The sequence below is a fragment of the Spea bombifrons genome, chromosome 2 (assembly GCF_027358695.1).
Source record: "Spea bombifrons isolate aSpeBom1 chromosome 2, aSpeBom1.2.pri, whole genome shotgun sequence".
NCBI lineage: Eukaryota > Metazoa > Chordata > Amphibia > Anura > Pelobatidae > Spea > Spea bombifrons.
The window spans coordinates 17,118,825-17,131,429 of NC_071088.1; the positions used below are offsets into that span (position 1 = coordinate 17,118,825).

The 12,605-nt window shown below is 39.0% G+C and overlaps 1 protein-coding gene across 1 annotated transcript; it reads right to left on the bottom strand.

The window, feature by feature from the left end:
• Nucleotides 1-4,687: 4,687 nt before the first annotated feature.
• On the bottom strand, nt 4,688-12,192 carry LOC128474579 (cell cycle control protein 50C-like). The gene is made up of 8 exons (XM_053456936.1): nt 11,472-12,192; nt 9,825-9,935; nt 8,816-8,926; nt 8,251-8,347; nt 7,215-7,358; nt 6,455-6,664; nt 5,596-5,905; nt 4,688-5,558 (listed from the first exon to the last, which is right to left on the bottom strand). The coding sequence occupies exons 1-7, from the start codon at nt 11,676-11,678 to the stop codon at nt 5,715-5,717; spliced, it is 1,071 nt and encodes a 356-aa protein (XP_053312911.1). The 5' UTR covers nt 11,679-12,192; the 3' UTR covers nt 4,688-5,558; nt 5,596-5,714.
• Nucleotides 12,193-12,605: the final 413 nt, after the last annotated feature.

Here is a 12,605-nt window from a genome sequence, read left to right on the forward strand (position 1 = left end):
ATAGAAGCTGTGCCATAACTCGCCTGCAGCCAAACCTCAAAAGTAATGTGTTCGTCCTATGTGTTCAACATTTTAGGCTCTTTGGCTGTTGATCTTTTTTTAATTATTTTTGGACATAAGCACTTTGTCCGCAGAACAGTGAGGAAGCCTTGGGATGGGGATGAGAAAACTAATCACCACCCCAGATTTACTAAGGTCGGTGTAGGTACCGGAAAACTCTACAGGCTGCTAAAATAATACGGTGCTGACAGTAATGAGCTTTGCGACTCCATTGATCAACGTGCTAGTTAAATCCACCACCTTTTCCACATACCAAGGGGAATTTAGATTGGCTAAAGGGTAATTCAATTGATCACCTGAAGGTGGCAGTGTGCTGTTACAAAATAATTCCACTAATAAAATCAGTACACAGGGGTTTGATAATTCAGTATTCACAGATACAGCACAATACTGGAGGCTGATCACTAGAATATAAGGACATTTTTAACCCACAGTTTTCAAGGATGGTAAATTGTTATTGAGTGGTTACAGTATATACTATAAATCAATAAGTAATAAAACAATATAGCAATACATAATAACTCTAATTAAATAATACTGATGTGTGGACTAAGTGCTAAACAGGTCTATATGAATCAATTATCACAAGCTAAGGGTAATTGCACCTCTAGGCTTCTCTTATTATAGATTTGGGTCAAAGGTATAACTAGCTGACTTGTTGGGAGGTATTCCGCTTCTCTGACCCCTATTGTTTGTTTTTTTTTAGTTGCTGTTTGGACTGGTATTCCTTTATTTATAGCCTATTGTTGGTGCCACATAATAATTTATTTATTTTGCATGTTATATTGGCGTTTTAGATTTTGCATTTTGGTCTACTTACGTGCCTTTTGGAGTGATTACCTTAAAATTAAGTATTATATATTGCCAGTATTCGCTTTTTCATAGCTGCCAACAGACTTTGTTGGCGAGAGCTGACAACCAGAGCCGGCCTTAGGTGTTCTGGCGCCCTGTGCGGACTACTCCTCTGGCGCCCCCCCATCCCAAAAAAGAAAGGAATAAAAACTTGTAAAAAAACTTGTAACAAAACCCCAATCACTATATACTACTCAAAACATTGATGTGGTGTAGGCCTACCACTTCATTGTCTGGCTTAGTAGTAGGGATGCACCGAAACGAATTCTGGACTGAAACCGAAAGTGCGGCATTTACCTGGCCAAAACCGAATATGACCCCCCCCCACACCATAAAAAAATCTAACACTTTTATTTAAAGTAAGTAACACACCAAAATAGGACAAAACAAGGGAGATCCTTGAACCGGCCTAAAATCACTCAAGGGAGCCGGAGGTCTGTTACCGCTACCCGATACCGCTCCCTTTGCGAGCCTGCTCCTCCAGCGGCGGACATTAGTGTCCGTCTCTGGAGGGGTGCCGGGTGCCCCCCTGATGAGCGGCACCCGGTGCGGACCGCCCCCCGCTAGGTACGCTGCTGGCGGCAGCGGTACGCTACGGTGGCGTCGGACCCCGCGGCGGCGCCCCCTGGAGTGTGGCGCCCTGTGCAGTCGCACAGGTCGCACACCCCAAAGGCCGGCCCTGCTGACAACTACATTTATATCCCATCCTACCATGCATAGTGTCTGACTCCACACAACTCCATCCAATATTAGGTGGGGAGCGGAACATGCTGTGGCATACATATATATATACTAAAGGAAAACAGTTCTCATGCAAAAACATACACACTTCCACAAGGATCCAGACGCATCTACTTTTCTGGACTAGAACTAAGGATATTGAGAATTGGAGTCCACAAAAGCTCACCAGCACATTTTTTGTTTGTAAATCTGTATCTGTATTTATTAGAAGTTTGGGCAATCATTTAATACCCATCGTATCACAAAAAACATGAAAACACATCTGTACACAATGGGGACATATGCCCTTCCAGATTAAAATGTAAGGAGTACTGCCCTGACACTACTATGCCCACAGGAAGTCTACTGCCAGATTCATGTCCTGACCTTCGACAATCTGTCCATTTTTTAATTTAGAAAAAGTGAAAAATATATTTATAAATAAATGATGACAGTTTGCTATCGGCCAACCACCCTATTTCATGATAGGCCTCTCTATTCACTGCAGATCTCTATTAACCCCTATACGACCAGACCAATTTTCATGTTTTTGCTATGTCTTTTTCAACTGTTAATTCCCTCTTTTTATCTTAGTGTGCCCACACAAATTATATATTTCAGGACAAGTAGGGCTTTTTTTGAAAAATCATATTCGTATATGTAAAAGATAATTTTTTATTAACAGTTTTACAGGTACAGTCCTGTGAAAAACAAAATGCACCCTCTAAAGTCTATGGTGCATAATGGACAAACATCTCCACTTTGGTCTCGTCTGTCCAAAGGACATTGTTCCAGAAGTCTTGTAGTTTGTTCAGATGCAACTTTGCAAACCTAAGCCGTGCTGCCATGTTCTCCTGGCAACCCTTCCAAACAAACCCTACTTGTTCAGTCTTTTCCTAATTATACTGTCATGAACTTTAACATTTAACATTCTAACGGAGGCCTGTAGCGTCTGAGAACTCTTGGGTGTTTTGCATTTTCTCTGAGCAGTGTACAGTCTAACTTTGGGGTGAATTTGCTGGGACGTTCACTTCTGGGAAGATTGGCAACTGTCTGAATGTTTTCAACTTTTGAATAATCTTCCTCACCGTAGAATGATAGACATTATATTGTTTGGAAATTGCCTTATTACCATTCCCAGATTGATGGGCAGTAACAATTGCTTCTCTAAGACCATTACTGATGTATTTCTTCCTTGACATTGTGTTAATATACACCTGAATGCTCCAGACCAGCTGATGAACTAATCAAGGGCATTTGATTAGTAGCTCCTGTCTGCTACTAAGTATCTTAATTCCTATGAAAATGGTAAGGATATACTAAGTTTTTCACACATTGCTTCTCCATTTCGGCTTTATTTTTGTTAAATAAATTATGACAGAGTGTAATATGTTCATCTGAGGTTGTGTTTGCCTAATTTTTAGACCTGCTTAAGAACAGATGATTGATATTATGTCCTAATATGTAAAACCATAGAATTCAAAGAGGGTGTAGTTTCTTTTTCACACGATTCTCGAATTCCCCACTAACTTTCCAATATAGGGATGTTCTGAAATATAGTAGGACTTGGGTGCTGCCTACATGTCATAATCATGCTTTGGAAATTGTGGGCTGCCACTACCCAGAGCCTACCCTTGCAGGACCCGGCCAGTACTGCCAGCTGATTACAGTGGGCATTCCTGCTGATATCATAGGAAAACCCTTAATTTAAAGAGGAAATCGGTGGGGAGTCGGCATGTCAAGACCCCGCTCCTAAGAAGCGGAGGATTCCGTTGTTGACCCGGAGAACTGGAGAAGTGGTGCTTCTCCCGGAGTTCTCCTGGCCAAACCTGGAGAGTTCCCAGGTATGGTCATAAGCTATTGTGAAAAACTCTGTACCTTGTAATTTGCCACCAAACAAAGATGATTACCTAAACTAGGCAAGGATAAGTATTAAAGATTGAAACATTCAATTTGATAGCAAATAGAATTCAACCCATCTAGTCTGCCCATTAAATTATTATTGTACACCCTTCAAAAGAGACACCAGAACATACATCTTTAGAACATGCGCTAAAGAGTCATAATAATTTACAGAATATCTGGTGATAACACTTGGCTTCAGGTAAAATGGGACCGATAATAAAAACCATAAACACAGGTGCCATTCAAAGTAACGCCTGGCCATAAAGGTTAATTACTTGTGCTGTGTTATTTTTAGTTAATTCCCTGTTGGCCAGGACACTTCCTTATTTGCTTTCTCGTGGTGCTTAATTAACATAAATTGACATTTTTACTTGCAAATGGTTCAATATTTTTTTTCTAATTCTATATTTTAGCATCAACTATTTATATAAATGTGTTCTGCTTTAGATTAAAAGATTAAGAATTGTGTATATTTTAATACCGTGGCCATTTACAGGTTAAAAAGTTATAGGGTGAGTGTGTATATAGCATGAAAGAAAGATGGGAGAGATGGTATATGGTGGAAACTTTGAAATACATAAAGGGGGTTTAACAAAGCACAGGAATTAGGAACTGGAAAACTCCTTGGACAAGAAGTCATTGTTTTAAAGTTGTAGGCTTTGGTGAAATGATATTAACTATTATTTCACTGCGAGGGTAGTGGATGCTTTGAAGCATTTAGGCAGATTTGGTACTAATTAATACAATAAGTGAGTGAAAGCCATTACCGCAGCATGTACTTTTGTTTACATCTATGTAAATAAATTGATCTTGTAAAATTAACCAACGCTTATTCTGATTCCTTTCCGCTATGAAGCTTTATTTGAAGGTATTATCTGTGTGAGGTCTGAAGTCCTAGCCCCCATAATTAATCCCGAATGTAAGATAACCTTTGGGATAAATGAACGCGCAGTTACAATGTATTCCCTTACAAACCACTGTGGTTGAAATCTAATATAACAGGTATTCGCAGTTGTAATGACCGTATTGCGTGCCATTTTATCAAGTAAATATTTTTCTCGTGAAAACTGAGTGTTCAGCGGGAAGTATAAATGAAACAAGCCTTCTGTAAATAAATGAGCCAGAAACAGAAAGATGACTTTTCAACAACTTGTATTTGTTTAGGGCTGCAGGCACACAAGCAGGCCTCTAACGATCAATAAAGTTTATTGAATGTAAAACCTTCCAACATGAGCAATTGTGTAAACATCGCTGTGTTACAAAGTGCGAAACAGGAAGCGCTCTCGGCTTCAAAATGTCATAAAAATGGAAACAATTACATGTTAGTTTACCGATCCAATAATTAGAACATACACCAGATTACAGTAAATTCACCTACTTTGGCTGCTGATAATAAATTAGTTTAGGATTATTCATAAATGTTCATTTTTCACTCACTCACCTTCCTTTGTCACAATGAAGTATGGGGGGGGGGTCTGCTTGTATTAAGTTAATATAGAAGGGGGTCTAAATTTTTAAAGGGCTAAACCTACCCATCATGTGTAGAACCATTCTGGAGAGTACTTTAAATCAGTCTAATTTCACAAAATAAGATTTGACAGGGCTTGTAGGCCAAAAAAATCAGAAAAAGAGAGCCCGATAAATTTATTATGACCAGGGATATTACTCTTTTTAGAATACAGTGAGCTGTGGAAACAGAAATTAATTTAATTACGGGCAGAACCCAGTTTGCATTTGTGATGGGTAAACCACCGGTGCCCTTATGTATTAACAAAAAGTTTAAAAATATAAAAGGCTTTATAGAATGGAACCTGGTCAACACTTGGCTTGTCCTCTACTATGAGTACACAGATACTAAAAGTGATTCTGATGCCAAGTTTGAAAAAGTAGCTTTATCATCATCGCAATCAAAGGAATTGTCCAGTCAACAGCAGGACTCCCTTTAGATGCTACAGTGACATCTCTTCAAACCAAACTTTTTATACATAAACATAGTTTGTCATATAACAGATACATGCATTCTATGGATTAAATTGGTCAGGCATCCTTGCATTAGACAATATCTTCTGAGATCTTCATCAAGTGAACCTTAAAGATTGTTTTGTGTCATTTATGCATTTTCAGTGCTTTCAGAATAAACCAGTGTTTGGCCAAAATGTAGATTACAGTCCAAGATATTACTTTTTGAAGAATGATTTTCTTGGTTCCCTCTTCTTTAAGTGCACAGCCAGCATGACGAATGCAGCCAGTATAATGACAGACCCTGTAACGGTGTAGGCGATCCCAAGGAACATATTACTACCCCCACACCATGACAGTGTGGTCAGGATGACATGCTTCTTCCCAAAGAACTTGGATACAGGAAAATCTGGTAGTGCAAGTTAAGATGTAACAATTTCACAGGAGATACTTTAAAACAATTGTTACAGACAGCCATATAACATGGTCACACAGTCACAAACTCATATATGTATCTTGTGTGTGATGCCTGGCTTCAGCCCTGGGTGTACACCGTGCAAAGCTCTCTTAAATAACATTCTGTTACATTACCCTTCTGACCTCCTACATCCCACAGTGTGTCACCCTAATTCGGACAAGGCCTGTTTGAATAATGTGCACTGTCCTGAGCAAGGGGGACCCGCTCCTGAGCCTCTAGATCTGGTCTTGCTTCAATGTTCTTTCTTCCTGCGTATAGAAGATGCTAATCTAATAAAGAGAAGCTACTGGAACTATTCTGCTTCTTTCACATATTTTATGTACACATATGACCTGCGGTGCTAGTAAGTTTTGTAGGTTTTGAGTTGTCACAAGCTTTGTCCGCTGTTACCACTAATTATGTCAAACATTATTTACTTTATCCCTAATCGGATGCCGCAGCACAATGCAATTCCACATTTGCTATCACCGCAAAGGATACTATACTCAATGCTGTAACTGTAGTTTCCTGCGGGGAGGCCATTTGTAAAAGGCCGTATTGGTGATAGACGTCGATAAAGCTTTCTGAACGTCGGGAAGGCAGCGACTCTCATCCAGTTGATGAAATCATCGTTCACGTAGCCATTGTTAAGAAGATCCTGTGAGTCCAGTAAATAAACTGGTTTCTGCCAGTAAGGTGGTCTGGCACTGCCTGTGAGGAAAAAAAAAATGTCTGAAAAATAAAATATGATGGGCAAACAGCCCTGGGGCTATTTTTCAATCACAAGAGAAGATAATATATTTTTGGGTGACCTGCCATTTTATCCAGGACATATATTTCACGTGTTGCCAACTAGCACACGTAAAGCATTGCAGATTTATATATTCCTTATACCACAGGCCAGGACTTGCTGGCCAGTAACATGAGAAATGTATATATGTTCTAGAAAAATGGCTGCATTTCACAGGTTTGGTCTGCTGGTCCCATCTTAAGCGAAATCATTTTAGTTCACCACATTTGCTGTGTAAATGCATGTTTATTGTGTTTAATTATTTAATTTGTGTCTCATGGAGAAATCTATATATATATATATATATATATATATATATATATATATGTTATATTATACGAACTATTTTACTTCTCTACTGTACACATTTTATACCCAGACAATACCAAATCATGTAAACTCACATAATATAATAATTCTGATACCGTAACCACCATGGTAACTTTCTTTATGCATTTGTTGTACATTTACCTGCAAATGCTTGAATGAGATTTTCTTCTGGTTTTGGGTTTCTGAATTTCACATTCTTGTCAGACCACCAGGTGTTTCCTGTCTTCAGAACTGGAACCTGGATCGCGGCTGACGTGTTGGGATGATATGATAGTATTATGGTGTCTAGAAAGACAAAGGGTCATTAGATATGTGACTTAAGACTCAAAGTTCCCATTGAAAGCAATACAATCTAGCAGCAAGATAAAGACCAAATAGTATAATTTTAGTCTCATTTAAGGGTTAGTTTGCGTTTATGGTTGGTTATAAAGTAGCAAACAGTGATGTCTGTTGTATTACTATTACATGGAGGAGGCAAGGACTTAATTGGCCAAACTTTGTGCTTTCGAAATGCATTATGAAGATCTCTACTGTATGAGGAGCTCAAATAGCCATACACAATACATACCTAACAGAAGGAGAGCTAATGAAAGCTTTTTTATTTAAATGCAATGCTGCTTGAGCTATGTTTTATTTAATTTCTCAGCTGAATAGCAGACTATGAGCTGACGAAGCCTGCTTTATATTTTCTGTTAGCCTGTGACCATGCTTTGGATAGTAGCTGTCTTTTAATTGTCTGAAACACAGCGAAGCCAATGAGTGTTCAGCTTTCAATTAACCACTTTGTAACCTCAAGATGTACCGATATGCACCAGCTACCAGCAGTATCCCAGCAGTATATTGTTCACACTACATGTTGAACTATACAAATTATAAAAGGAAAATATTATTATTAAGAATGATCTGTATTTCTCACTACCTGGTTTCTCAAATATGCTGGTCTCCTAAAATTTTCATATCTAGGCGAATGGTTACAATAAATTTGAAGCAATGCATGTTTGTGTGAGTGGCAGAAGGATATATGGGTTCAATCAAACAAATACAAAGGGGGCTCTGGCATTTTAATTCATCAAGGCTGCATTCTAATCATGGTGCCTGTTACTGTGTGTGGTTTATATGATCAGACACTACCACTAGTCTCCATACAGACTGCAAGTATTGTAACAGTGCCACTCACCATTAAACATGCTGTTAGCAATTGCCCCGCAGGGAGCCATCGGTGTGCCGTTGGGATACGTGGTGAATGGAGCGCAGTTACTGAGCTTTTGAACACTCTGTGCAAAAATAATAATAATTAGAATCCATGTATGATGAGCACATTGATGCATATTCATTGTACTAGGTTTTGTTTAATTGTATTCAACAGTAATATGTTATTGTAAAGTAACAATATGATACAGTAGTTCTGTATTGTCTTTACATATAGATGTCTCTCTTGACTACTTTCCAGCTGGGATCCCATAAATATGATAACAATGATGGCAAAAGCAGCTGGTTAAACTGTTATACGGAATTGTTTCTGACAAGTCTCCCATTTCATATGACAGCTGGAGGGCCACGTGTTGCTCAGCGCTGCTCTGTGGGCTTTATGCAGGGCAGGTGAGTCTGTATTCAACACACTTGGCCAACACACAAAATGGCAGATGACTAAAGGGCACATTGGGCTATACCCTCTTAGTAAAAGCTGCCAGCATGCATCAACCAATAACAATATTCAAATGGAAGGTTTAAGTTCTGTTAACCTCTGTGGTGGTTACATTCCTCCCCAGCAGCTGTGCATCATATCTGGAAATCACATATCGACGATGGTTCTGGAAAAAGTTACTGAGTCCGTAGTATATAAACACATCTCCCTGTGGTGGATAAAGAAGCAGTACATAAAATGTAATTCTGCGAAAGTGAGAATAGGCCAGTACCGTTTAAAATGTTACATTTTAACAAAATGCTGAACAAAAATGAAACTCAAAATTTCATGTTGATGTTCACAAAATACAATTCTAAATATAAATATATAGCGGTGTATGGCATAGAATAAGGAATTATTGAGATCTGATATTTAGCAAAGCAATGATTGTGAAATTTGCACAAACTACAAATGTGTTGCCAGTAAACATAAGCGTTATCGCTTTTAACATCTCAGACTCAGCCTCTATTCTTCAGTCCCATATGTTTGCAGACATAAGGTGTAACAAGGTACAGGTACGGTAACCTACCTCCCAAGGGCTCCAAATTGGACTGTTTCACACTCTACACAGATAAAGTCCCTTTTTTCTATAAACTGACAGTGCTTGGTGGGTATGATTGTATTTGAAATGGTTAAAGAGAAACACATTTGCTAGGCTTTTCAAAGTCACAATGATGTGTAGATAAACAGAATTGTTTAGGAATTACACCGTTCTTCTAAATGATTTACTCAGTTGTGTCAGTAGCTATCGTTCGGTCCTGCCCCCTAACCACGCCTCTAACCACACCCTCAAGTAAAAAGCTATGTGGAAAATGTGGAAAATTTGTGATAAAACGCCAAATCCCGCCATATTCAACAAATGAACCATTGTCCACACAAACACATTTATGTTTAAATATATAAATGATATCAATCTTAAGAACTGAAATTCCCATCTCATCTTATTATCATGTTATAGTGTGTGTGTGTGTGTGTGTGTGTGTGTATGTGTGTATGTGTGTGTGTGTGTGTGTTTAATGTGCACTTAGACTAGTGACATGTTCTGTCACTTCCTAACATCCACTCACCTGAATGTTCTCCGGCACAGTGAAATTCACCACGCAGCTACATGGAGTTTCTGAATTTGAGGTGTTTTCCCGCAGTTGTGTACATTGGGAGCAGTAGTCAGAATAAGTAATCTGATTATCAAAAAAAGAAGATTTTTAGTCTTATACTGTTTCCCAAAGAGTGTGGATATCTCACGTTTTTAAATAAAATTAATAACATCCCAAGCTGTAAAGGACTAGGGTTGAGCGCTTCTTCATGAAACCTACCTGTGGAGGTTTGTGCAATACTTTTCATAAAATAAATGGCAAATACTGCATTATTTTAGCATGTAAAAATGGTCGGGGTTTCAAATATTGAGCATTAATAACAACAGTTAGTAGGGGGTCTGTGTGTGAATTTTCATGAACTTATAAAGGTGCCATTCCATCTACTCTGCTGAAGATAAGTAACATTTTACTTACTAAATGCAGCATTAGAAACATCACTTCCAGTACTCATTATTACCCAAACACTTTTTGTCGGGAACACTTAATTCTCATGTGACACAAACCTGTGAAACAATAGGTTGTTGCCATGTAAACATAAAGGGTTCTTAAATGTTTCTCTGTTTATGTGAGTAAACTTTCGGATTTACTAACGTGTAGTATGGTATGCAATTACTATGGCGGAACTCCATTAGGTGCAACAGCTATCAGCACAGCACTAAGTCACAACGGTCTGTAGACATCATCTTCAGGCTGATACGTCACGCTAGGCTAAGTAAGTCCTAGAACTCTAGCAAGGGCTTGTCCCTTGAAGATAACGTTGGATAGATACATAGAGAGCATCATATTTTGTTATTTAATAAAATAAATATCTGGTGTGTGAGACCAATGTATGGCGAGGTGTGGGAGAGGAATCACTTTTTAAGGGCAGATCAATTAGAGAACGTAAAATTGCAATCTTACCACAAGCATTTAATATACATGGCCTTTTTATGTATGTTCTTTTCACCTTACAAGAGAATGCCCCTAAAGAGAAACCTAAACTCAAATAAAATAGGAACTCCAGTACGTTAAAACGTAAATTTTAATTCATATTAAGTTTCGTTTTCAAAGATGCCCCTAATGAAGCCGGCTTGTATGCCGGGCAAAGCGCCCGTCGGGTGTTATTAATCCTAGCTGCACTAATTAGTCGGTCCCTCTTACCTCCAGCAAAACTAGAATGTGATCTATAAGAATGCCAGACCGATAGTCGGCAGTGCTTTATTCCCCTATTGACCAGCCGGATGTAGGATATATGGGACTGGGTTGTTAACCCTTTAGACAAACAGAGAGCAGACTGGGGCTATTTTTGTTATATGTTGTGTGATTTAGCACGTGCACAATTTTTTTTACAAATAAGACTTTGTTTAATTTTATTTCGCCTCTTCTAGGAGTTTTTAAGCAATATGAAATATTGTTTTTTCAGTATTCCTCTTCTATTTGAGTATAAAATTTTGTATGTGTATAAAAATGTATATAAATATGTATAAAAATGACACTACCTATAGGGAATCTTTTTCTGTTAAGAACAGTATTGCATTACTGGATTACTTTGTTTAATATATATATTATATGCTTATTGTATATATTTCATTATGAGGATACATAAACCACCCTAATTCTGTAAGTAAAGCCGACACTTACCCATATTTCTTTAACATTTACTGTCGCTACGATCCAGCTGATCCCTACAGCAAGACAAAATACTCCTATGACGAAGAAGGAGCTGAGAACAGACTCGGCAGTTAGCGTTGGCGTCCAAGCAGGTAATCTCTGCTGTTTGAAGGCACTGTTGTCTGGACACCTGGAGGTCGGCCCTTTCTCCCCAGAATCGGCTTTCTTTTTCTTCATGTTCTTTTTATTTTATTAATTTGAACGGGAATATATTAAAAGGAACGTTCCACACAGCTCACATGGGGCCGTGTAGCTCACATCGTCTTCACTCTGAACAATGTCGAGCCGTTGGCCACTTCCTGGAGTTACTGATTAACGGGATGGGTTGGTTGTGGTGTCATTGTTTGCCTGGAATACCTGCTCGCCTTTATCAGTTGTGTTCTCCTGCTACGAGGCTGCACTTTGCTCCCGTAAAATGCAATCAGTATGTTAGGCTAGTGTGAGTAAATCCATGAATGATAGCAATGGTTAATAGCGTTGCACATTACGGGCCAGATTTAATGCCCCGTCTAAACCTTAATTGCGTTTGTTCACTAGACATTTCATATACGCGTCATGCGAAGCAGCACAGAACACAAACATTGACACCTTCACCGTGTATATACAGACACATCATTTGTACAATTAACATATGTCACATCATTAACACTCACACATTTGTAAGTTTTCTGCTGTGTTGTGGCACGACACCAACATGTATTTACACATTAGTCTATAACCTATTATAAAGAAGGAGTAAAAAGGAAAGAGCTGCAGGGGTATTATGGCAGGAGTGACACCTGGGGTTGAGGGGCTCAGGTGAGAGGTGGGGTAGAGGTTAGTTGTCCTCCTTGAGATGACGGAGTAGTCTGTAAGTAAACTGATGCTCAACCTCGGACAGTGATCTGATCCGCACTCGGGATCAAGCGGCTCATAGCAAACCACAAAGCGTCCTTAATTCAACTCATTAGGTGCCAAGCTTCTTCAATGGCACCCCCTCTGTGAGTTCCTGGAAAGAATCCACACAGAACAGAGTGGTAGGAGAGGAAAACCTCCGCAGAATCTTTCAGCTCATTTTCCAGCAAAGACAGTGCAAAGGACACCGGCAGAGCAGGTGCGGGACGT